At 46.5% G+C, this 27,312-nt stretch overlaps 1 protein-coding gene across 7 annotated transcripts in view; it reads left to right on the top strand.

The window, feature by feature from the left end:
* The window catches only part of KANK4 (KN motif and ankyrin repeat domains 4), a 68,289-nt gene extending 41,599 nt beyond the window's left edge, over positions 1-26,690 (top strand). For 6 of the 7 annotated variants that reach the window (XM_019731250.2, XM_019731234.2, XM_019731243.2 and 3 more), the window contains 8 exons: positions 109-2,037; positions 3,304-3,415; positions 6,340-6,558; positions 7,974-8,061; positions 11,049-11,259; positions 15,727-15,869; positions 19,090-19,290; positions 24,844-26,690. In XM_019731250.2, the coding sequence (XP_019586809.2) occupies positions 109-2,037; positions 3,304-3,415; positions 6,340-6,558; positions 7,974-8,061; positions 11,049-11,259; positions 15,727-15,869; positions 19,090-19,290; positions 24,844-24,948 (3,008 nt within the window). In that variant the 3' untranslated portion in view covers positions 24,949-26,690. The other variant, XM_074334822.1, reaches the window with a different exon arrangement.
* The last annotated feature ends 622 nt before the right edge of the window (positions 26,691-27,312 follow it).

The raw sequence follows: 27,312 nt of genomic DNA, 5'->3' as shown, positions 1-27,312 counted from the left end.
AGAAGTCTCACATGAGAGCCTTAAGTCAGAATCACAGATATTAGGCCTCACCACCCTGTAATTCTTATTAACAGTATGTTTCTTTTTTCACATGTCTATGTCTCCCAGCCAAAAACCAGGCCTCTCAGGGGGATGAAGAGAAAGACTCTCCAAAGAGCCACCCCTACTCCGTGGAGACCCCATATGGATTTCATCTAGATCTGGACTTCCTCAAGTATGTGGATGACATTGAGAAGGGACACACCATCAAGAGAATACCTATCCACAGAAGGGCCAAGCAGGCCAAGTTTAGCACTTTGCCTCGAAACTTCAGCCTTCCCGACAGTGGGACTCGCCCCCATGCTACTCTTCCCCACCAAAACTGGTCCCCAGTGGTGCTGAGGAAGGTGTCGCTCGGGACAGAGGAGCGAGCTCAGTCACTGCCGTTTGGTGATCACCCCCAAGCCTCCTCCAGTGGGAGTGAGGTGAGCTATCACAGGAAAGCCCTGTTGGCGGAGACCGCCAGACACCTGGAGGCTGCTGCTCCCCGGGAGGCCGAGCTCGCCTCCGGGAGTGGACGGCCCCAACTCTTAAGAGCATCCAGCATGCCAGCCACACTGCTGCAAGCCAGAGCCTCAGAGGACCCCAGCCTAAATTCGGGTCCCCCTACACCTCCCGCTCTCCCTTCACTTCAGGGCGAAGACAGTGTCTGCGATGGCATTTTTGACCCCGCAGAAGGGTTTTCAGGTTTTCACAACTCCACCCCGCGAGCAGCAACCCAACCAAAAAGCAGAGAGTTTGGAGACCTGGTGCCAGGGATTCCGGAGCTGGTCCAGGAGGCGGCTGAGCCTCCAGAGGGTGACAAAGAGGCTCCACATCACTTCTCTCTCCCAAGTCCTGCTTTCTCATCCCAGACTGCACTTGCAGTTCTAGAGGATGTAGAGGACGAACATGAAACCAGAGAAGCAGAGGTGGTGGTCACTCCTGGCTCCCCAGCACCAAGCCTCCCACCTCTGCCATCACCCATTCCAGAGAATGAGCTCCCTTTAGGAGAAATCGAGCTCAGCATCAGCGAGATCCCACCCCCACCACCGGTAGAGGTAGACGTGAGGAGCATCGGCATCCGGGTCACGGAAGAAAGTCTGGGCCTCACCACGATGGATCCTGGCAGCATCTCCTGCCTCAAGCAGCAACTCTCAGACCTTGAGGGAGAGTTGTCTGGAAGAACTAAAGAACTGGCCCAGGTCAGAGCTGCCCTCCAGCAGCAAGAGGAGGAAATCAAGGCTAGGGAGGGAAGGATTCAAGAGCTAGAGTGCACTGTTGCTCAACTGACAGAAAAGCTTAGCCACGAGAACACCAAAGACACTCAGGGCCAAACGGACGCCATGATCAATACTGACCCTCTCCACGGACTCTTGACCAGGGAGTTGTGTGACAAGAGCATTGGGGTCAACCTTCTGAGCAGCACAGAATCTGAAAGCTGGAGGGCCAGAGAGGAGAATGGCCTCCTCTGTGGGCAGGACAGTCACGAACAGGAGGATCAGAGCCCAGCAGAATTTGTGCCACCATCCCAGTTGTCACTGCCACAGGGACCCAAGGTGGTCCTCACCTCCTCATTGCATAGCTGCCTCTCCACTGAGCTCAGGATTGAAGAAACAGGCTCTGAGCGAGAGGGAGACCCTCAGGTGGGAGCCAAGGGTCTGGTCAAGGGAGCAGGTGGCTCTTCCTGGAGCAGTGACATAAAGACGCCCCCAGCAGGGAAGGAGGAGGCCAGTTCAGAACTCCCTGGGAAGGAATGCCCAGGAAGGCCACCGAGCTCACCCACAGATGCCACTATTGGCCAATATGTTAAGAAGATCCAGGAGCTCCTGCAGGAGCAGTGGAGCTGTCTGGAGCACGGGTACCCAGAGCTGGCCAGTGCCATCAAGCAGCCCGCCTCCAAGCTCAGCAGCATCCAGCGCCAGCTCCTGAGCTCCCTCAACCTGCTGCTGTCTGCCTACTCAGCCCAGACTCCACCCCAGAAGGAGTCCCCAGCCCCCCCATCCTCCCCAGCAATGGGTAAATATGGTGGCTGAGACAGAGAACCATTTCTCCTTTATGTGACAAGTATAATGGAAATGAGTTTTAATTGCATGCATATGTTTTTAAAAGATTTAAGCACTCCAGGAACCCAGTGTAATAAAAACTGATTATGTAACAGTGGAGGCTCTGTGCCCCTCCTCGTATCCTTGCTCTAAGGTTAGGATTGACTGCAGGGCCACCATGTACAGCTGTACAGATATAGCACAGGGCATGGAGATGCCAGCCAGGGAGGGTGCACTGGAACTTAAATCTAGCCCACTCTTCACTTGCCAAGCCTGCAGCACTCTTTCCACCCAGAGTGGTACCTATTTCTCGTTTGCACTCCACAAAAGCAAGGTCTATGGTGAACAATGGCCCTGGCTGTGTGTGCTCTAAACCTGGGCCTCCCTTCATGGTTTCCTGAGTTCTTGCATTCCTGAGGTCCTCTCTGGTTCTTTCGCATTAGAGGTTTTCTCTAGCCTAGTTTTGGAGGAACATTATATTGAGATCTGAAATATTTTGCTGAATATTTTCTTTGTGCGTGTGAGAGAGAGGGAGGAAGGGAGGTTGTGTGATACTCACATGTGGAAATCGACCCTTTGGCTGAGTCGTACTTCCTCTTGTAACAGATCATACACTGTTGAGCAAAGTGGAACCATGTTTTGCTTTGCTCAATGAGCAGTGCGCGAGTCTGCTTGCTGCCTTGCAAATTGGCTGCTTCCTTATTATTTCAGTGCTAGTTCTAGTCTTGCCCATTGGGAAATGCTTCATGTATCTCTGAGCACAGCCAAAGAAGACTTGTGTTCTTGCTCATGTGTCTTCTGTGCCTACGCCACATCACAAAGTGTCAACTGGCAGAGGTGGGAGCAGAAATGGGACCAGGAGTCATGTGAACTAAGTTCTGCACTTAGAACTAAATAACGCCTGCTCTGCCTTTCACCAAGCAAGGCTGAGCCTTAGATTTCCCAGCTGCAAGATGGGGACAGTAATGGCACCCACACCACATGGATCTTCTGAAAGCGTGCTCCCACGATTATCCACAAATGGAGGGGCTTTGTGACCAGGCACCATTCTACTGGCACTGACCAGAAGGCTGGGCCTCAAAGACCCTCAAAATATTAGATTTACATTATCTAGGTCTCTGTTCCTTTCTACCTTTTCACACACCTTCAATCTGTATCCCCTCAAAGCAAGAGTCTTGGTTTTGCTACATTCTGGGGCACCTCTAAAATCATTCTAACCTGTGATGTTGTGTCTGCCTAGAGATCTCCCCGTCGACCAGCCTTAAATCCATAATGAAAAAGAAAGACTATGGCTTCCGTGCAGGAGGTAATGGGACCAAAAAGAACCTTCAGTTTGTTGGGGTTAACGGTGGGTAAGCATCGCTCGTGAAGCCCAGACTGCCCTCCATACTACCTATTCCACTGTTATCCTTAGCACTCTCTTTTCCTGGGGGAAACCATCTGGTTTTCATTCTTCTTCAAGGGAATTAATCTCAACAGCCCTTTAAAACTCTGTCTCGGGTTTGCATGTGTTTGGCTTCTTGCCAGCTATGGTGGTCTGTTGGATTCTGTGCTTTTAATATGTCTTAGCTTTAGTGTCCCCTGGGGCCAGGATTCCAGGTGGCTTCTGGGAGTTTATGGGGAGGCGGGCACATGGGCTCTTCAAGGAAGACATTTAATCTGAACCACAACACTGAAACTAAAACTCTTAATTTGTTGAACTTCAAATTTCATCCATTTAATTTTTTTCTTCCTTTTACTAACTGCAAACCAAGCCAATGTTTTTTAGGATGAAGAAAAACAACCAATGTCTGTTGACTCAGAACATGATGCAAACCTTGTTTACAGAGGGTGCCAAAGAAATGAATACACATTTTAAAAAAGGAAAACTGTATTAAAATTGTAATACTCCACATATACCCATAACAAAAGATGAATACAAGTCACATTTAACTTCTGCAATTACAAGAGGTTCTCAGAGTGGTTACCATCAGAGTCCAGACACTTCTGATTACGGTGAACTACTGCTTGAGCAACATTGACCAAAGTGTCCACTTGTATACATTTTTTTGGCACACCCGGTATTCTAGAGGGTAAATCATTGGATTTAGAATATTTTCTAAATTGGTCATTCAACAAACATTTATTAAATGTCAACAGTGTGTTAGGTGATGGGGATAAAAAAAGTTGAATAAATCAAGGTCCCTGCCTTTAGCTCACAATTTGGGCCTGGGCAGAGACAGGACAAGAAGTAACGAGAAAATGCTGATATGCTGAGATGGATCCAGACAGAGAAGGAAGCTTAGGATGCTGAGGAAGCCCGAAGGAGGGACACCTGACCCAGCCACCAGTGGCGGGCCCAGGAGGCTGCCCAGAAGAGGGCAGAACCCCTCCTCGTTTGAGTCAGACCAGAAGGAAGACACCAGATTCAAACAGCAGGGACATCACTGTTGCATATTTTGTGAGGGAAATGTCAGATATGATGAAATGGGATGGCATAGGAGAGTTGCTGTTCCCACTCCCACTAATGTCAGACTCTGTGGCCCAAGGAAAAACCATTTTGTTTGAGCTTTCACCAGTTCATGCACAGTAAAGGAGAATCAGCCTCATCTCAAACCCTAAAACAGTTCCTATCTCCCCTGCTTAAGCACCCCAAGAGCTCCCGCTCTCTACCAAACCTGGAAGCCCATCTCAGAGCTGTAATCTGCCTAATTCCCTCCTGCCGGCACTGCCTTACTTCCCTCAAATGTGCTGAGTTAGGCCCGTCTTCAGGGCCTTTGCATCTGCTGTTCCTCTCCCTCAGAGTCCTGAGTATTTGTCACTCTAGTGCAGTGGTCCTCAACCTTGGCAGCACCTTGGAAATTCTGGGGGAGCCTTAAAAAATACCCATGCCTGGGTCCCCTTCCTGAAGACTCCATTTTAATTAGTATGGAATGCAGTACAGGTACTGGGAATTTTAAATACCCTCAAGTGATTCTAATGTGTAGCCAAGGTTAAAAACTTCCGCTCTAATTAAAGGAGACCCTCCTCTCATCACTCCATCCCATGGCCCTTGATTATTTTATTCAATGTTGAATATTTATCTGAATTTATCATTTACATGTTTATTTTCTGCCTTTTCCTACTAAAATATAAGCTCAATTCGGACAGGGGCTTTGGTGTAGCATTTAGAACAGTGTCTGGCACATAGTAGATGCTCAATCAATTTCTGTTCGATGAATGAATGAATGAATTTCCAGGTGAAGTGCTTACAGAAGCAATTCTAAAACAAGAACTGCTTGGTAAACATATTGTGTCCCCACCTTCTGAATCACAAAATTAAAAGGTTGTTCCAAGCATAATAGAGGAAGAAATATCTGGGGTTTAAATAAGACAGAATGGGAGCATAGCAGGAACAGGCTGGGCTTGCAAACGTAGTGAACAGGGGGACCATCATTCAGAGAAAGGGCTTGAGGAGGTTCAGTGGAAGTCATGGCCAGTGGTCTCTGGGGCAGTGTCCAGTTGCACTAGAGCCTGAAATCTTCATCCATTGGAAGTCTCCTGTTGACCATCAGTGGGGGGGGGGGGGTCAATAAACTTTTGAGGACTTTCCTCCATGGTCTCTGGTCTGCCATCTCAATAAAGTTATATATAATGGAACATAAGGATTATTGCTGGGGAGGGAGGACTGTGGGTCAACTGGTAGCCCACACCCTCACCTTTGCTGTTCCAAGCAATAGTTGAAACACGCTGCAGCTGAGAAAGGTAGATTCTAGGTTCAGGTATCCTGACTGCTCACATGTGCCATGGAACTCTGCTGGGAGTAGACAGGTGGTTCCTCCCTTGTCAGGTGTAAGCTGGGCTAAAGCGAAGTCTCACAATCATCCAGAGACGTGAAGATGTGTCAGGCAATTCAGAAAACTTGCGGGGTGGGGTGAGGGGGATGTTTGCCTAGATCTAGGCCCTTCTCTGAACAGGATGTTAGGATTCCAGAAGTGGGAGACCCTGGTATTGCTTGTCTGGATCGTCCGAATGATTGGCCAATTAGGGTCTGGGCTGTTTGTGTGTTTGCTGCAAAGAGTTTAGTTAATTATCTTTTCTCCCCAAATGGCCTTTGGCATTGAGTCAGAGCTCTTAACCAGTGCTTTCCTGATGCCAAGGCTCCCGGGAATCTCCTCACCCAGGTCTGCAGGTAAAGAATGGAGGATGTTGTTAGCAAGCTGGGAAGTGTTATCTAAGGCCCACCTAGTTCTCATTCGTGTTGATACGGACATTGGGCAGGAAGCACAGAACAAGTGACCTCTGTCTTTTTCCCCAGCTACGAGACCACCTCAAGTGAGGAGACCAGCGGTGAGGACAGCTCCCCAGAAGACTTGTCTGACAGCGAGGCTGAAAAGAAATGTGATGGCCCAGAACATAGGCCGGGCAAGGATGCCCACCCCAGCGGCAAGGTGGGCCAGGGCCTCTCCGAGGTCACCCACAACACAGGCCAGGAAAGTGGGCCTGGGGAAGAACTCCCCTTTCCCAAGGCTGAGAGGTAAGTCAGAGGGGTACAGACGGGGGTACTTGATCCTCTAAGAAAGGGTTATTTTATTCTCCCTTTTTTCGATCATTTGTTCATCCATTCACCAATATTTATTGAGTTTCTATCTATGCCAGGTACTGTGCACTGATTGAACTAAACAGATATAACTCCTGCCTTCATGGGGATACACTATCATAGACTGAGCTCTACTTACAGAGCTAACATCAACATAGCACTGAGACTGTGAAGGGCTTTACTTGTATTATCTTCCGTAATCCTTTTAACAATCCTACAAGGGAAACTTGATTATAATCCCCACTTTACAAATGTGGGAACAGAGGCTTAGAGAAGTTAAATGACACAGCTAGCAGAGCAGGGATTCCAACCAGGTCTTTTCTGATTCTTTCCCACACACTTTTCTCATGCTCCCATTGGCTGTGCTGATGTAATCCTGTCTTTTAAAGTGATGGAGGTTGTGTGGCATGAGGAAAAGAGTACTTTGGAGTTGGGGCCACCTGGATTCAAATCTTATGTCTTCATGGTGCTGTTTTAGACAAGGTGCTTAAGCTGTGGCCACCTCAGTTTCTTCATCTGTAAAATGTACATAATAGCAACCTGATCGATTGGATCTGAGGACTGAAGGAGAAAAAGTACATAAAATGCCGAATATAGTGCTTTCCACATAGTAGGCTCTCAAAAAATGGTAGAAATAAGTATAGTACTATTATCGTCATCCCCAGCCTGGTTGCTGAAGGAGTGACGGGTGGTGAACCATAGCTGATTGTCAAGCAGGTCCACAAGGGGTGCTCCAACATGGCAGCACTGTAAGGATGTGATGAGTGAATGGAGCGTCCCGTTGGTGACCAATCTCATTAAGTCCCAATGTGGGCCTCTCGATGCTGACTCTGCCCTTATACTAACACTGGAGGAGTATTTATCATTGAGATCACCCAGCTTAATTGATTTTCATTTTATTGACTCTATTAGCCCTTATGGTGCCCTTCCTGGAGGAATAACCTGAAGAAATTTGCTGGTATGGATTGGGTTCTTTGAATTTTTCAAGTCACTCAGGCAGAAAATATTTGGTCCCAAGTCAGAAAGACCACCCTCCATTGCCCAGCATGTCAGGAATTGCAGTTGGGCCTGGGGCCCCCAGAATGCTTTGGTGATTGCTCCCACCCCCTGAAAACAGTGGGATAAAAAGGGCAGTGCTTGACTCACTCTTCAGAAGAGTTCAGAAGCCAAGCTGCATCGTTAGGACACTGTATTCACCCCATATTTCCTAGGAATGCCCCTTTTCCTGGGGAGTTGCTCAGTTTGGTTGTTTAAGCTGCTGAGAATGAAAGTCAAAGTAGAAGATAACCTTTCTTTTTTTTTTTTTTAATCAATGTGGAGACTGATATGTATATATACAACTTTTTCTTTAGATATAAACCCTCAGAAGAATTTCTTAATGCATGCCGGGCATTGAGCCAACATCTGCCAGAAACTGGGACCACCACCGACCAGCTCTTGGTACTCTCATTTTTCATTGTCATGTAGATATTTCCGTACTGTTTAAGCTGTTAGTTCCAACTGGGGGACTTTGGTGCCTTGCCCGAGGCAGCAGTGTGAGTGCACACATGAGTCCCTTTCCTCTGGGTGTGCTCTCATTTGCCCAAGCTCCGCTTGCTACCTAAGGTGATGGATTATGCTGAGAAAGTGGAACTGATGGATACTCACAAGAAAGCAGGCCTTGTGCTCAGAGGCTTCTACCAAGGGTTCTTAGGCATTGCACCCTGGATGTCTGTTATAAAACTATTATATTTGTGGCTTAGGCTCAAAATTGCCTTGCAATTTGAGAAAACTGTGAGTAGAGTGGAAAAGAGCATGCAGAATTGGAACCATGTGCTCTAGTCCCAGGAGTGCTATCTGTGAGATATTGGACAAGTAAGTGCCACATTCAAGGCCTCAGTTCCCCCATTAATAAAATGAGGGTGTTGGGCAGGATGTGTCCATTAACCTCAAGCCCTGGCATTTAGTTTTGTAGTCTTCACTCTTTTTCTTGAAGTGTCCCTATGGGTCAAGAGACCAAGAACAAGAAACTACATCTGTTTCCTCCTTAATACCTTCATGGCCCATGGAGATTTAAACATGTAAGGATTGGCTTCTACTTTTAATCAAGAGATATTGGCACTGACACATTCTCCCAAGTTATGAGAGCAGCTGATAAGACCCAACATGTAACAACTTGTAAGCATTTTCAAAGCGCATTTTGTTCTCCTTTGCAGAAGAGGCGTAGGAGTAAAAATGATCGATTCAGCCCAACGCATTTTTACTACTTTATCTTAGCTTACCTGGCACATAACTGTTCCCTCCCAGATTGTTAAAGAACCAATATGTAATGTGGACGTTGATTGAAACTCGTGTTATTTATTCTTGAATGAATTGCAGAACTAAGTTATTTCTTGGCTTTTCATTTAAAATCTACCATGTTCCTTAATATTAAGATCTCTTGGGCTGGCCCGGTGGCTCAGGCGGTTGGAGCTCCATGCTCCTAACTCTGAAGGCTGCTGGTTAGATTCCCACATGGGCCAGTGGGCTCTCAACTACAAGGTTGCTGGTTCAACTCCTCGAGTCCCGCAAGGGATGGTGGGCTCTGCCCCCTGCAACTAAGATTGAACACGGCACCTTGAGCTGAGCTGCATCCCAGATGGCTCAGTTGTTGGTTGGAGCACGGGCTCTCAACCACAAGGTTGCCGGTTCGACTCCCACAAGGGATGGTGGGCTGCGCCCCCTGCAACTAGCAACGGCAACTGGACCTGGAGCTGAGCTGCGCCCTCCACAACTAAGACTGAAAGGACAACAACTTGACTTGGAAAAAAAAGTCCTGGAAGTACACACTGTTCCCCAATAAAGTCCTGTTCCCCTTCCCCAATTAAAAAATCTTAAAAAAAAAAAAAGATCTTTCTTTAGGTTCTCCTGAAAATTCCATGGGTATAGGAGATAGTATATAAAAAGTGTTTCAGCCACAAAAGATTCCACTGTTTCTGCCTAGAAAAGTGATTAGAGGATATGCAAACCTGACACCATAACCATGTTAGGATCAAAGCACGAGACCCGGGCCTCCCTACCTTAGAGACAGCGTGTGTTTTTCAAAGACTGAACTCTGTAGAGCCATGGAAGCTTAGGGAGTCTGCGCCATTTTCACTCCCATTTTGTAGACAAGTAAAGTTCAATAGAGTTATATGCCTTCCAAGGTCACACAGCTGAGCCAGGACTTAAGACTGGCCACATTACTTTAGTGACTCCAAATCCACTGCCCTTTCCAGAATGAGTAGGAAATCATTTCTGATACTCACATCACCATAGCTGTTCCTGCCCTTTAGGTAAATAATCTAAACGTTCCATTTTAAACACTCAGGTCATGTCACACACAAAGTTCATGTCATTCACTCTGGAACTCGCCTTAATCATGATTCCAAAGAGCAGAATACTACAAATAGTGGAGTCCTGCTAAGGGTTGTTCAGCCATTTTCTCTGAAGGTCCTAGCAAAGCTTAAAAGCCAAAAATAATTCAAGCACAGCTGTTTGGATTTTGTTTCAAGCGTAAATTGGGCATGTCCTTTGTCTTAGTTTTCAGCATGCATTTTTCCCATTAATAAAATGTGATTTATGTCTATTAAAAACATGCTGGGCGGCCGGTTGGCTCAGTTGGTTAGAGCATGAGCTCTGAACAACAGGGTTGCTGGTTCGATTCCCACATGGGCCAGTGAGCTGCTCCCTCCACAACTAGATTGAAGACAAGCTGCCGCTGAGCTTCCAGAGGGGAGGCAGGATGGCTCAGTAGGTTAGAGCACGAGCTCTTAACAACAAGGTTGCTGGTTCAATTCCCACATGGGTTGGTGGGCTGCTCCCCCTGCAACTAAAGTTTGAAAACAGTGACTGGATTTGAAGCTGAGCTGTGCCCTCCACAACTAGGTTGAAGGAAAACAACTTGGAGCTGATGGGACCTGGAAATGCACACTGTTCCCCAATATTCCCCCAAAAAATAAAAAACAAAACAAAACAAAGAAAAACAGACAAAACATGCAGAGATTCTAGTAGAGTCTGGGCTAAGGTCCATATAGGCTAGCTGTATGCTCATGAAAGAGGGGGTCTTGAAGATCTTGGTTATCCTGTGCATACACAGGGGATGTGACCTAAACTTATAATACACTCAAACTGTCTGTCACCTAGTGAAATGCTTTGTTACTGGTTACCAGGTGGCCCTCACAATCCTCCTTTCTACCTCACATGGGGGTGGGGGAGCATAGCACATGTTCCAAGTATGTTGCTGAATCCTCAGCCACACTATCTCTGAGCTCTCCAGGAGTAAATCACATGGAGAGTTGGAAGGAGCTAGAGAGATAGAAGTGGAAGCATCCAAAGCTAACTTTTCCTAGTGGAAACTAACACTCAAGCTGAAAACTAGCACCCCAGGCCAGATAACCTTCTGGAATTGGAATTTTTTGGTATTTCAGAAGCAAAGCTTGAACACCATCAGTCAAGAGTGGTTCCGTGTCTCCAGCCGGAAGTCATCTAGTCCTGCTGTGGTGGCCACCTACCTCCAGCACCACTCCCCACACTTCCTAAAGCTGCTTGTCAACTTGGCTGATGGAAACGGAAACACAGCCCTTCACTACAGCGTGTCCCACTCCAACTTCTCCATCGTAAAGCTGCTGCTGGAGACAGGTCAGAAATGGTTGTATCTGTGCAGTCTGTGTATCGCTTCTTGTATCACGTCTTTCCAGCAAGGGATTCTTCACTGTTCTGAGTTCTGTCTGTATTCTAGAAACTGGACTAGATCATTTGCCTTTATTATATCATTTATTCTTCACCACACTCTTGTGATGTGGGTATTATTCTCATGTTGCAGTTGAGGAAATGGAGGCTCAGAGAGTTATAAAGCTAGCTCAGGTCACCGTGCTGGTAAATGGTAGAGTCAGACTTTGTGTTCAGTCTGTCGAACCCCAGAGACACATCCACCACACTACCTCTAAAAAAAGTCACATTCTACCATCTTCATAAGTACTTTTTACAAAGGATATGTCTGCATTTGACCAATTTGACTCAATTTGATTTATTCATCCTTCATCAGATATGTGTGGACCATGTATGAGGGTCACACGGGCTACTACCAGGATGGAGGAGTTAGCCAGGTATGAGCCCTCTACTTCCCAGGAGCTTAGAGCCTGAGAACCAGGGGATGGAGGATGATGGCTTACAAGAGAGAGATACAGACTGTGACTTTGGGTCTCAGAAGAAATGAAGTGATGTCCTATTCGGGGAGCAGAAAAGGTGCACTGAAGCAGATAGAGTTCCAGCAGCCAGAGAAATGTCCCAGGCAAGGAGAACACTGTGGAGTTTGAGAAAGGAAAACCTGGAGATCAGAAACCTTTCAGTTTGAATGGGATGTGAATTAAGTTTGGGGAGGTACGTTGGAGCCACAGCATAGAGGACCTGGTACCTATTCAGTACCAGGCTGAATAGTGTGAATCCTGTTTGAAAGGCACCGGCAGATCAGTACAGGTTTTGAGTAGGGGAGCACCAACCCGGGGAGTTCTCTATGAAAATTAACTTGGCAGTAGTGAGAGGTTAGTGGAGGGAGTAGGGATAGGGGGTGGCAGGCCAGACAGGAGGCCATTGCGGGGTCCACAGAGAAGTAGTGAAGGCTTGCAATAAATGAGGATAGTAGGAATAGAAGAACAAAAGAGCCTTTGGGGTGTTAGTGACTAACTGGCTGTGAGGGTTATGGGGTGTGTAAGCTCTCTGATGTATCATGCTTGGATGGCTGAGAAGATGGTGATGCTGCAAACGTAGAACAAGTGTGGGGAAAGCAAAATGGATCATTTAATTTGGGGCAGATTTTGAGTTCCCAGTCGGTCATCCAGGTAGAAATGCCCAGAAAGCAATTGAGAATTCGAGATCCAAAATTAATGGGCAATGCAGTTTTGGGTGAGGCCAGCTAGAGCATAGCCAGTGTATTCCTTTAGGGAAGGACTATAGATGGAGAAGGGAAGGGGCTGGGGAGCAGAGCCCTGTAGACTGACTACATTGAGAGAGAGAGCGCACAAGCCAGTGCAGGAGACCCAGATGGAGTTATGTGAGAAGCAGGAGAAACAACGGGAAAGTGGCCAATAGGGAGGCCAATGAAGAAGAAACTATCAGGAAGAAAGAAGATTGTCCGTAGTGTCCCTGAAGGATGATACCTGGGCTGGACAGATTTGGGAAGGGGTCACCGTGGACTTTGGAAATGACTGTTTGGGGGGTAGTTGTTGGGAGAAAACCAGATTGCAGAGGTAAATGGAGTGAAATGCTTGGGGTAGGCAAGGCAAAGATACAGCATTGTAGCCGAAAGAGGCAGAAGAGGCTACAAGAATTGGTTCTGTATGTTTGGGTTAGAGGTGACTAAACATGTTAGTTGGCAGAGAAGAAGAATTGAGAGACAGAGATAGAGAGATATTATAGAAAGGAGAAAGGATGTTTGATGGATCAAGGTCTTGGAGGAGTTGGAAAAGCCTGGAATCCACAGCAGAGGCAGATGAGGTCAGCTGAGGCAAGATGCTGAGATATGTAGTCCTCTGGGATGGAAGCAAAAGGAAGGAAAAGGTCCAGAACGATGTGGGAGGGGAGAGAAGGGAAGTGGAGACCACTCGTTCAGATGGCCTTGATCTTTTCAGGAAAGCGAGTGGGATCCAGGCTTTGGCAACTATAAAGGGTGGTTAATTGTTAAACAAAGAACTTTCTTCCTAATTGTCAAAACTTGGAAGCAACCAAGGTATACTTCAGAAGATGAAGAGAAACATAAACTGTGTTACATCCCGACAAAATATTGTTTAGCTCTTCATGCTATTAAGCCATGAAAAGACATTAATAGTCAGAACACAGAAGATTTTTAGGGCAGTGAAAATACTCTGTGTGATGCCATAATGATGGCTACGTGTGATTACATATTTGTTCAAACCCACAGAAGGTACAGCACCAAGAATGAACCTTAAGGTAAACTATGGACTTTGGGTGATAATAATGTGTCACTGTATGTTCATCAATTGCAATGAATGTATCACTGTAGTGGGAAATGTTGACAGTGGGGGAGGCTGTGCATGTGTATCGGGGGCAGGGAGTGTATAGGAAATCTCTGTACCTTCCTCTCAATTTTGCTGTGAAGCTACAACTGCTCTAAAAAATTAAGTCTTAAAAAAATAAAGACAGCTAGAACATAAAGAAAAAAAAAAGAGAAAGAGAGAACTCTTTGAGGATTGTCAAGTGGCCCCTTAGTCTGGTGAGATGAGACCTAGGGCTTACAGTGGAGCTGTTCAGCAGGATATGTGACAACATCAAGTAGTCTAGGTGTGACGGTGTGGACAGCTGGGTAGCAGGGCTCATTGACGGTGTGTGGGTCCCAGTCGAATGTCATTTATGAGGTTAGGAAGCTGTAGGAGGGATATCTAAGAGGATACCTCCGAGAGGCATAAAACCCTACATGCTCTCCCCAGATCAGGCTCTCTGCTAAGCACTGGCATCGGAGATCGCATTTAATCCTCATACTGGTCCTGTGACCCTGGATGACTATTCCTGTTTTACATGTGAGAAGCATGACACGGAGGAGTCAGCAGACCTGCCTGAGGTCACCCAACCACTGAGTGTGTTGCTGGGGTTTGATGTCCATACTGCTCAGTTGTTCTTTCCATTCCTGACCACCAGGACACGGAGCACATGATCCGTAACCCTGTTTAGGAGGCCAGAGGGAGAGTTGAAATGGGCATTGGGAAGTCTGAATTCTGGATCCAATGGCTTTCCCCTACCTTGAATCCAATAGCTCATTCTAACCATGATCTGTCACCCTCTCAGTCTGGGCTTTTTTTTACGATCCCAAACTAGGGACACTTCATTTTTAAAATATGCCTTTTTTTTTTTTTCATTTTGCTGTGAACTGTATATTCTTAAGTGTTTTAACTAAAAAAATACGTAGTTTCCCCTTCCCCATCCCCGCTCTGTTTTTCAAGTGAGATGGTTGTTCCTAGATTTCCTATGTTTATCCTGTGGTGTTTTTCATGCCCCCTGGAACCTTGCACAGCATATCACTAGGCCCTTCAAAAGGACCGACAAACACAGCCATCAGCTTAAGAGTTACACACAGACATAGAGAGTGACACTTAAAATGCACAGCTGTGGACGATGTGGGGCCAGGTGAGTGACGGGCTCTAGAGCCAGACAGACCTAAGTTCTGGTCCCACTTCACTTTCACTTGGGCAGTTTATGTAGCTTCACTGACCTTCAGTGTCCTCATCTGTAAAATGGGTATAATGTCTTGTGCTATGCTTTAGGAGATAAAGTCATGGTCATTAGCCCTCTTGGCCATCTCTGACTCTGCTGTGGACCTTTTTTGCTGAGTATCCTCAGAAAACCTGTAAAGAAAATTAGACAGTTTTAAAGGCTGCTGAAACGTAAGACATTATTTCCACTCCTGGCAAAAGATTGCTCTATGAGGTGTGACAAATAATTTCATGAACTTGTTGCAATGATGTTGCTAACCTTTTTTTGATATCAGTGGGATTATTCATTATGAATTTGTACCAACTGGACAAACTATTAACCAAGTTTACTATTTGGAAGTGCTAAAGAGGCTGCGAGAAAAAGACGAAAACGACCTGAACTTTTCTCTAACAATTCATGGCTCTTGCATCATGACAATGCACCAGCTCACACGGCACTGTCTGTGAGGGATTTTTTTAGCCAGTAAACAAATAACTGTATTGGAACGTCCTCCCTACTCACCTGATCTGGCCCCCAATGATTTCTTTCTTTACCTGAAGATAAAGAAAATATTGAAAGGAAGACATTTTGATAACATTCGGGACATCAAGGGTAATACAATGACAGCTCTGATGGCCATTCCAGACAGAGTTCCAAAACTGCTTTGAAGGGTGGACTAGGCGCTGGCGTCTGTGCATAGCTTCCCAAGGGGAGTACTTCTAAGGTGAGCATAGTGATATTCAGCAATGAGGTATGTAGCACTTTTTCTAGGATGAGTTCGTGAACTTAATTGTCAGACCTCCTTTCATTTAAATCATCAGGCAGCGTCCCATTGAATGGGCTAAGGCAGTCTTGAGTCTGACCCCTTAGGAGCTAGTCCAGTGCTCATTGCTTCTCTTGCAGGCGTCTGCAATGTAGACCATCAGAACAAAGCTGGCTATACCGCTGTGATGATTACTCCCTTGGCTTCTGCGGAGACCGATGAAGACATGGCTGTCGTCTGGAAGCTCTTACGAGAAGGAAATGTGAACATCCAAGCTACCCAGGTAGGAAGTGTGAACCTGGCTTCCTCCTTAATAAATGCAGGACGCTCCCAGTTTTATTGTGCCAGTGGGGTGAGAAATTCCATGGAGAGTTTTTAACCCAAGAAGGCTAGGGCCTCCAAGTGTTGTCTGTTCAAAGCCTGACCATTTGTTTCTTCAAAAGCTCCTGAGACCCAGACAGGCTGCAACAGAAGTCAGTGAGCTTTTAATCCTGTTCCAGTCTGAAACTGGGCAAATTCCAGCTGGACTCAACTTCTCAAACCAAATGTTCCCACAGTTAAGAGAACGCATTTGCCATTTGACTGCTCTAAGAAGCCCTTGCAGATAATCCATCCTAATCATGAATTACAAAGTAGGTCAGGTGTTGGGATGTGTCTGTTCAGCTTCTGGGCCCATCTACCTGAGAACCCAGAGCAGGGGTATGACCCTAACCCCGCAAGACTTTGAGTTAGACAAGGCTCTATATGGAACAACGGGGACTCCTCAAAAGGCCATTTACCCATCTTTGACCAATACAACAACAAGCAGAGTGCATTCAACTCTCCTTTTCCCCCTAGAGAGATCATAGATGGTAGACTATCAAGAACTGTGAAGGATCTGAGATTTTCCTCTATCTTAGAGCTAACAAGTTATTATGCTACAGTATCATGGATGCTGGCAGACGACATGAGACTCCTGAGCTAGAGACAAAGGACAGTGTATTACTCACAGCAGTAGCGCAGCCACAGCATTGGTATTTATACCAGTTCCCCAAATCCCAGTTCCCCATTCCCACAGGGCAGTGTGAGAGGGCCAGATCCCTGTGCACAGAGTGGGTTGTGTTACTGGAGAGGAACCCTGATCTTAGGGAACCTGAACCTTTTATACTGGTCAGTAAGCATGTCTGCCCTGTTCTGGAGGAGATGCTACCTCTAACCTTCTAAGGTTGTTCACTGAGCAAACATCCCTAAAAGGAGTCTGGAACGAAAGTACAGATAGAGCCTTACTCACAAGATGTGCAGAAAGCCAAGAGACCCATGGAAAATTGTCTCCCAACAATATATTAAACTCCACTCCCCCCATGAGCAAAGTGATTGCAGACAGTAGCCTAACCTGATGGCAAAGTCACTTTGCGCACTTCATCTAATAGCAATCCTACTGATGGCAAGAAACAGACATCTGTAGATCACTTTCTGATTTTCAAAATATTTTCACCCACCTACAACTCCTATTCCATATGACTCAATACAGCTGTTTTCATTTTAAATATGTTTCCCATAAACATGCTAACTTTTTTTCTAAATTGGCCCTCTTGCAAGAGGGAATGCTCACCTATGGTCAAAATCAACACCCTTTTATTACAGAGGAGAAACTCATGGTCTAGGAGGGCAAGGGACTCATCCCAGGTCACCAAAGGAAGGATGAGAATTCATAGCTGTAGCTTCTCCCTTCACTTTCCCCTGGGGCCTTTACGTATGAGGAGAGGTGCAGGTACCAGGTTAAATGGGAGTGAGTTGGGAGGCTGGGAGTCTCCTGGGCTAAGCAACTTATTTCTCCTTGTACCTCCAGGGTCAGCACAGCACCTGGCTTATAACAGTACTCTGTAAATGATCATCGAATTAAATTGTATTGAACTGGACCAGGGGGGAGGTGAGGAAGGAAGGGGCCCAAGTCAGACAGAGGAGCAGACACAAAGACCATCTGCATGTATCATCTGCCTTTAACACCACTTGGAGAGAGGGGTTTGGATAGAAACCTCATGGTCTTGTTAGTTCCATAAACAACCATTTCCTCAGGGCTGATTATAAGCAAACCAAAAAGCAAACAGTCTTCTCCGGAAAGACCTGTCTGGGTTCCAGAGAAATGGAGAACCAGGATACCTAATATATATTCCCACATACTGAACATTCGTCATACATTATCTCTAACCTTCATGATGATAATAATAGCTAACACTGTATACTTGCTAAGCACTTGGATCTCACAACAACCCTGCGAGACAGGTAATATTGTTAATAATTCCCGTATTAGTCACCAAGAGGTTAACTTGTCCAGATTCACCTAAATAATAAGTGGCAGAGCCAGGATTTTTCTGATTGCAAACCGTCTTTCTTTTCTCTAAGCCCCAGCATTCTGGGCAGGAAAGCACAATCCATCTGTGACTGCAGATCGGTGCTTTAATCAGTGAACACATCAGCAAACATGTCTTTAGCACTTTTTACTTGTAAGACACTGCGCTCAGAGCCACGGGAGATCTGACAGAAGAGAAAACACAGTTCTTGCCTCATTCCCACAACCTTACAAAACCTAATAGCCAGTCAGAGGGACAAGCCTGACTCACCTGGAACCCAGGAGAATAATGAGGACAAATATAATCAAGTCCCATGAAAGGACTATGTATGTAAAGGAAAATCAATGAGAAATAATGGTAGATTTGTAGTCAGAAAAATTACTACTGTACAATATTAAATTTACATCCTTTATCTCAGTTGATTCCCACAAAAGCCCTGTGAGGTATGATCATTAGTCTAGCAATTTTTAAGAAAAGAAAAACCAAGATTTAGGGAAGACCAGTGACGTGGCCGAGGTCAGGCACTAGGAAACAGCAGAACCAGAGCTTAGACTTGCTTTCTGAATCTAATCCATTGCTGTATCCACTGATAATCACGGGGATGTCAGAAATTGTCAATGGATACGGATTAGAAATGACCACAAGACCACACAAACAGATCTCGTTGAGATAAGAGGGTTCTGGGTCTCATTAAACTGAAAATCTCAGAGGCATTCAGAGCAGAGCAAGGCTTCCTAAAGGAAGTCAGGCTGGGACAGTCAGGTAGTAAGAAATCACAGTACTGAAGCATTTAATCCTTCATTTATTCCCTCATCCAACATGTGGCAGCACATACTTTGTGCTAGGCACTGGGGATACAGAAATGAAAAACACTTAGTTCCTGCCATCAACAATTTCAGTTCCTGAGAGAGATTAATAGATTGTGACACCACGTGGTAAGTGCTGTTATGAATCCCATGCCTGGGAGTTGGTAGAGAGCTTTAGAGAAGAGGTAGCATTTGACTACTGTCTTGGAAGAGGACTAGAAGTTTGCCAGGTGTCCCATACCAAGGGCAGAAAGAAATTCAGGACAACGGTCATTTTCTGGAAAAGTCATCCCTGAGCACAGGCAGGCCAGAGAGGAGTCCTTCGCCATGGACGACAACCTCACCCACCTCTGTGCTCTGTGTGCAGGGAGGCCAGACGGCGCTGATGCTTGGAGTGAGTCACGACAGGGAAGATATGGTTCAAGCGCTGCTGAGCTGCCAGGCAGATGTCAACCTGCAAGACCATGATGGATCCTCGGCCCTCATGCTGGCCTGTCACCATGGCAATGCTGACATGGTACAGCTGCTCCTGGCACACCCGGCCTGCGACAGCAGCCTCACTGACAAGGTGAAACTTATAGGCAATTAACACGTGGGTGTTCACTTCCCTTCCTGAAAAGTTCCTTGCCAGCCAGCAGAACTCAGGGAAGCATATGGCAGTAGCAACAGAATTGACCTCATAAGGCTGTTGTGGGGTTTAGATGCAACGATGCATGGTAAATGCTTGGAGCCTTGGAGCTGAGAAACCCCAGACCCTAGGCTTGTGCCCAGGCCTGGCTTTGGCTGTGAACCCCATCTGGGCACCACAATACCAGCATGTGGGCTTCAAGGCAGCAGCTTGGCTGGCGAACCTCTACTGCCCGTGGAGACTCCCAAAAGGCTGGATAGAGGAACCAAGCGTAAAGTATATCCACTCCCTGACAGTGGTCCACCTTACAGAGTCACCCATTTCATAAAGCCAACCTGATTAAAGTTGGAATGTCAGACACATGGTCTTAAGTAAATTTCCTTAAAGGTGATGGTGATGATGGTGATAATGATGGTAATGGTGATGATAATGGTAACAATTCACATGCATCGAGTGCTTTCACGGTGCCAGGTACCATACTGAGCATTTACCATGAACCATCTCATTGAAATCCCACAACAACCTTGTGAGGTTGACTGTTGATGCCGCCCATTTGCTCACAAGGAAATGGAAGCGCTGAGTGGTTAATTAACATACCCCAGATCACACAGCTAGTGGAACCCAGCTCCATCAAACTCCTAAACCCAAACTCTTAATTGCTGCCTCATTGTCACTGTTGTCACAGTGCAGGGTCCACGTCTCTGGTTCCCTGCTGAATCCTCAGCACCTAGTAGAGTGTCTGCTACATATCAGGTGAATAAATCAACAGTTGAATGAATGAACCCCTAAACTTCAGAGGTAAATCGTCAGGATGTGATCCTATGACTTACAATTACAGTAGGTAGTATTTCTAGAGTACTCACAAGGACTAAACTCTTTCCATGCATTATCTCACTAATCCTCTCAATAATCAAGTGAGGTGGATACTGGAATCCCTATTTTTTTACTGATAGGAGACAGGCCTAGAGAGTTTGTGTAGCTACCATGTTTCCCCGAAAATAAGACCTATCCACACCATCAGCTCTAATGCATCTGTTGGAGCAATAATTAATATAAGACCTGGTCTTATATTACATTATATTAAAATAAGACCCGATCTTATATTAATTTTTGCTCCAAACGACACGTTAGAGCCGATGGTCTGGCTAGGTCTTATTTTCGGGGACACATGGTATTATAAGGTCATAAGCTGCTGATTCTCAGAACAGTGATGCAAGCCCAGGTCTGACTGCAGTGCCCTTAGAGTTGGCACTATAACTTAATGCTTTAAACAGATTTCTCTATACTTTCTTAACATCCACAGTTCAAAAGGAATAAAGGCCTGGGGAGAGGAAGAGAATCCCCTCCCTTCTCAGGAACAGTCCCTCTTACTAGGCCACAACTGAACTACCCAAAATTGTTTCATCAGTGATCGAAGAAGCTGCGAGGTCCCACAAACCACCCACCAGGCAGTAGTCCAATGTCTTCAGGTCTATGAACCCCAGCTCCACCCCAAAGCTATTTCTGAGATAATTGGAGAGCACAGACCCTCAAGAACTGCTTGCAGGAACAATAGTAGGCTGCTGGAAATAAGACCCTCCTGTTCCAAACATTATAGTCAGACAAAGGATCTGTGTTAATGAGATCCCTGTAGGGTTGCCCTGGGGGCGAAGGAGGCAACCCCTTAATCTGGAACAGGCCCAGGGCCCTCTTAGGAGTGACCACTCCTGTTTGCCTCTGGGAGGCCTGGGGAACAGGGACAGGAACTTTGGAAGTTCCTGGTTAGCTGGGATAACCAGGCAGTGACTCTGAGAGCATCTCCTGGATACCTCTGGAGATGTCTCACGGATAAGAGAGAGCTAAGTGGCTGCTTTCAGGAGGTGGAGAATGAGTCATGGAGGGAGGGCGCTGTTGTACTTCAGACAACTCCAGTGATTGTTAAAAGCATGGACTTTAAACACTCATGGGTCTGAAACTGGGTTCAGTGACTGTGTGCCTTTGGCCAATTCACCTAACCTCTCTGAGCCTCTCTATGCTCATCTGTAAATGGGGATGATAATAGGCATTATCTAAATACAGTAATGTTTATAAAGCCCGTATCTGACATGTAGGAGGTACTCAGTTGATGGTAACTGTGATTGTTACGAACAGGTGGCTAGTGAGAGCTGCAATGAAACAACTAATACATCAACGAGTAGGGGCCTTGCCATTTGCAGGTAGAGTCTGGAGGGAACAGCGAGCATGAAGTTCTGGAGTTAGGTACGGCAGCCAATCAGAGGGAGACTTGCCCCCAAAGGGAGAAGCCAAGTGGTCGACATACTTGATTTAGTCCAGTGGTTCTCATTCCAGGGATGATTTTGCCCTCCAGGGAGATTGGCAATGTCTGGAGACATTTATTTATCACAATCCGGGGAGGAGGTATTCCTGGCATCTAATGGGTAGAGACTAGGGATGCTGCTAAACATCCTAACAAAGCAGAGGAACAACGAAGAATTACAAATTATCTGGCCACACATGTCAGTAGTGCCATACCTGAGAACATGATGTAGGTGAGTGCTGGAATCCAGGTGGACTTAGACAGCCATCAGGAAGAGTCAGGTTCGGGTTGAGGACCAGGCGGGCTGCAGTTCAGGGCAGGGCTCGAAGCTTGGAAGGAACAAGACAGCTAACCAGGAGATGGCTGCAGAAGCCTGTCATAGCAGAAGATAGAGAGGGTTAGAGATGCCCAATGAGCACAGGGGTGGCCAAGTGGTGTGGGCAGCAGCTCCCCAAGTGTTTGAGACCCCCACCCATGGCCCAGTCACTTGCTGCCTGCTTGGGTCGAGTCGATTCAGGATTCACAGCCAAAGTTCCCAAGGGCAACTTGGGTGAGAAATGTCCACGGGAGAAGGGGACTGCTGACAGGGCCCTACCAAGCACCAAGCCCTGTGCCTCCCGCTTTACTTTGGAGGGCAAAGAACAGCCCTTATGATCACCGTATCGTTTCGAAGTCCACCTTGACTTCGCAGCTCAGATGCATGGATTATTTGTGAATTCGCTTGGAAAACTGAGAGAATTGACGTCCTGAAATTGGTTTCTCTCATCCTACCAACCATTTAATGGTCAATATAAATGCAGAGTCCCCGGAACAGAAGGCCAAGGCAACCTGTTGCCTAGAGTTAGAAACTAATTCAAGAAATCAGCTGCCCACCCTCTTGGGGGCTACAAGAGTGAGGAGGGTGGAGAGGTGGTGAGGGCTGAGCCCCAGAGCCTTGCCCTTTGAAGGGCTTCGTTTTGGCAGCTCCTCCGAAACACCAATCACATTGAAAGCTTCTAAAAGGCAGACACTATGCCTTGTTCACCTTTGCCTGAGACACAGTGGATTCTTGTTATGTGGAAAGACAACCCCACCACCATACACACCTGCCTGCACACACACACATACAGGTGTGCTGGCTGCTTGAGTCCCTGTGTCTCTGGGCCTGCCACTGGAGGGCCGTGCTGTGGGCTTGTTCCCAGGACTCTGGCAGAGTCATTTGAAGGGCACATCCTCCCCACGTGGTCTCTCCAGCCACACTTGGTGAGCAGAATAGGGTCCCCCACTCTCCATGTCTGCAATTGGGTCAGAGGAGCCCACAAATGTAGGCTGTCATCTCCAAATGGGCCCTGTTCAAAGGTCCTCTGGGACTGGCCCTGTGGCTCTTTTCTATAATAACAGTAATCACACCATCTTCGTGATTATATAGAGCCTCAGGGTTGACAAAGCACAGCAATGATGATGACGTCCAGAAAGCAGGGAGGACAGGCCTAAATAAACCCAGGCCCTTCCTCTGTGGGGCTTTTACAAGTTTCTGCTTAAAATCCTTGTGTTGTTCCAGACTGGCCCAATCTCAGAAAAGCCTCATTAGGATTTAGGTTGCTGAGGTTCTTCATCAACTTGAAATGAACCCAGTACCTGTCTGTGACCATCCAGCAATCCCTCTCAACAGTGCTTACTGGGTGCTAATCCAGTGCCTGGCCTCGGGGACACTGAGATGTATCAAATAACCACACAAATACTGCTTATGCAGGGTGGTAAAAGGAAGGTACAGGGTGTCGTGAGGCCTTTTCTGGGAAAGAATTTCGTGTTTCGTGAAGTCCACGTGCCATCCTTTGGGGTCTCACTGAAATGCCACTGCCTTCCTCTGCTCCCACCGCCATCTACACACACAGTGGCCATCCTCTTCCCGGAGCTCATGCTTCCCCTGGTGGCTTTATTTGGCTTCTTGTTGCATTTTATAGTTATTGACGCGTGGGGAGGGAGCCAAGGTGGCAGCTGGAGGACATGCTGGGGCCCAGAGGAGAGACTGCAGAGTTTTAAGCTGAGTGTGAACACTCCCCACCTGCTTCTGTGGATCTTTCACATTTTAGGAAGTAATTCCTCCCAACATACAGTAGAGTAGCAAACAATCTAGTGGGGTCTTGTGTGCTCCCCCATGTATCAAACCCTTAATATTTATGCAACAAAATATAAAAATATTCACATTAATGGTGCTAAATAAGGATCATACATAGCCTCAGGTTGGGTTTTGCCTTCAAAAGAGTTACCAAAAAAGTGGTTTTCAGAGATGTTTACATTTCGGAATTCTGGTTACAGGATTGAACCCACTCGTGAGACTGTGGCTGCCCTGACAGGGCTCGGCAACCACTGTGGCATGTCAGCCTTTCCCCACGTCTCTGTAGAGAATGGCTGTGAGAGCCCTTGTGAATGCAGCTTCCTGCATTGCTGCAGCAGTGTAAAAAGCTCTCATGTAAAAAGCCCTTGTGTAAAAGCACTGAGGTATCATGCTCCAGGAGGACAAAACGTGCACGTCCTTCCATGTGCTGAGCCTACTTCTAAGAGTTGGTCCTTAGAAAATAGTTAGAAATGGGAAAATGCTTTTGGCACTGAGTTTATGAGGCTGAAGACTTGGAAACAACATAAGTCTCCAAGAGAAGGGAAATAGTTCAGTAAATTGTGGAATACTATACAGCCAATAAGAAAAGTTATATGCTATGATCACTGTTAAGAACAGGGGAAAATCTTATAGCAGACCATGGTACACTCAAAATAAAAGCAGATTTAAAATTCATATACATCATTCCTCTATTTAAAAACCAACAATAAATTTGCATAGAAAAGACTGGAGGGAGACATTCCAAAATGCTAGCTTTCACTTACATCTGTGTAATGGAATAATGGAAGAGTCATTTTATTTTCTTTCCTCCGTTTTTCAATTTTTTAAAAAAAAAATGTATTTAAAAACCAAGTGACACTTCTTTATTTCCATTGACACGAATTTCCCAGGAGTGAATGTTGTTTCTGTGGATGGGGGTTCATAATAACAGTAATCACACCATCATGCCGTCTGAATCTCTTCTCCTCCTCACGGTCTCTGCGTGCTTGGAATAGACTGCTATGCCCCATGCATACCCCTACTCCCAACTCACCCTTCCTCTCTGGGATGGGAAGCAGACCGGATAAAATTTGTTTCTCCTTGTCTTTCTCCCCTGTAGGCTGGCCGAACAGCTTTGTCCATCGTTCTGAAAACACCCGCCCACGCGGAAATTGCAGGGCTTCTGCAGGCCCACGCAGAGCAGGGCAGGTCCCTGGGGCCATAGGAGCTGCGGAAGGACTGGCAGCCAGGAACAAAAGGCTTCTTCTGGAGAGTCCTCCCTCGCCCTTGGAGAGGGCATGGGTCACAGCCAGGGGGCCTCCCCTCAAGAGAAGAAGCTATGTCAAATATGCACAAACATTCCTGTTGTATAATTCTGCTCACTAGGATGCTTTGTAGTTTTGCCTTAGGCCAAGCCCCCAAACAGTGCGGGCTGCAGAGCAGGGTGCTAGGTGCTGGGTGCACTGGTGTCATCTAAAATCCCATACATCTTCTGCCTGGAATTCCTCGTGACTCTACCCTTTGTAGCACTGCTTAGCGAGCAGGTGGGCAGGAGCACATTAGAAAAGCAATACTTTTTACATGGAATTTCAAAGTGCACCATCTTTTTGTTTTTTAATCAATTATATATGAAGACGTCCCCTTGAATATGCATGTCTGAGTGGATGGGGGCAGATTTAAGCAGCCGTCCTGGCAATCATTCTCTGGAAGACCCTCGGAGAATCACCGCGCAGGCAGGTGAAACTGAACGAACTCCCTTTGGAGACTTTGTTCAGCGGGGGTTGACGGAGAAATCTTAAATTCAGGCACGGTAGGAAGAAGCACACTGGCTTCGGTGCCAGCTCTACAGTGTTGACCATTTCCAAGTCATCGAGTGGCTCCAGTTTACTCCAGGGAAATTGGAATTCATCAGGAAATCCAATCCAGTAAAGCACACCACATGTATTTAGGCAGAGTCCAGTTACGTAGGCTGTTTTGAAAATAGCAAATAAATCGAGTGAGCATCCTCCTGGGGATAGGTTATTGTCATCCAGAAGCCACGTTTCTGCCATAGTCGTATACGTGGCCTCAAGGTGATCCCAGCTCATTTCCCCTCATAGCCTTTAGAAGCTAACTATGAGCCTCCCTGCGTTTAAAGTTCTGAGGCCACAGATGGCAGCAGGGGTGTGGGAGTTGGGCAGAGCAGGGCCCACCCTGGGCTAACATCTCTCTCCACTAGACAGTTCTTTTTTAAACTTCTAGGGCCCACATGTGCATGGCTCATATTCAGTAATTCACACAGGGTTAGCCACACATTATTTTCTTTCCTAAAGTCTCTTATGCATAAAATCACCTTATATAAAAAGAAGAAAGACACCAAATACAGTGAGCCTCACACTGGAAGCACGCAAGCTCGAGTTCTTATTTTGGCTGAGATGCCAATTTGCTTGGTTCCCCTTGGGTGAGTCACAAAACTTCCTTGGGCCTCAATTTCCTTGATTTTTAAAAACGGACATGATCATACAACCTACCTCCTGGGGATGTTGTGTGAGGCACAGCTGATGGAAGTTGTGGAATCCACTTTTAATCCATAAAGACTGTGTACAGAAGTTTGCCACTGGGATGCATAAGAGAGGTTCGGAGTCCCAGAGAAGCACAGTGGCATGTGATGGTGTTGCTCCGAGGTGTAGAGCGTGGAGCAAGTAATAAGCTGAAAATGCTCTAAATGGATTTATTTTGACCTCCAAGCACCTTTGAACAGCAAAACCCTACATTAATAAATGTCCTACCCCAGTGCTTCTCAAACTTTGATGTGCAAACATCACCTGGAGAATGCAGTAGGTCTGGGGAGGGAAGGGGGCCTGAGATTCTGCATTTCTAATCAGTTCCCCGGGGGGGTGGGGGTGCCAATGATACTGGGCCACACCAGACTTGGAGTAGCAAGGCTCTGGCTTTTGACTGTTTGTATATTAAAATGCTGCCCTTCAATCATTTGTCTTAAAGTTTCTTTACATTTCTCTGCTCTTAGTTCCTGGGAATGTGCAATGTGAGTCTTATTTGCTACCATGGTTCTGCAGACAGCAGTAGGGGGTCCGAGTCCAATGTGCCAATTTCGGGTTTGTTTCTGCATTTTACATTAGGGTGGCAACTTTAATTTGGTCACATTAAAAAAAATGGGCTAGCCTGGTGGCTCAGGTGGTTGGAGCATTGTACTCCTAATGCCGAGGTCACCTGTTCGGTTCCCACATGGACCAGTGAGCTGCGCCCTCTACAGCTAAGATTGTGAACAACATCTCTCCCTGGAGCTGGCTGCTGTGCGCTGCCGTGGGCTACTGTGAGTGGCCAGTGGCCAGCATGAGTGGTTGGCAGCCGGGACCGGCAGCCGGTGACCAACAGCATCAGCCCGGGGGAACGCAAGGTTCATAATACCAGCATGGGCCAGGCAGCTGTGTCCTACACAACTAGACAGAAACAACGGCTTGAACCGGAGTTGGGGGTAGAAGTGGAAAAAGGGGGGAAAAAGGAAACATGGCATGCTCAAGGAAATAAAACCAATGCCTAAAAAAAAACAAAAAAAACACACACACGTGTGAGGTCTGACAAGTTCACA

Source organism: Rhinolophus sinicus, linkage group LG06, assembly GCF_036562045.2.
Source record: "Rhinolophus sinicus isolate RSC01 linkage group LG06, ASM3656204v1, whole genome shotgun sequence".
Classification (NCBI taxonomy): domain Eukaryota; kingdom Metazoa; phylum Chordata; class Mammalia; order Chiroptera; family Rhinolophidae; genus Rhinolophus; species Rhinolophus sinicus.
The sequence above is the reverse complement of the archived record's forward strand: the minus strand, read 5'-3'. Positions and strand labels throughout refer to the sequence as shown.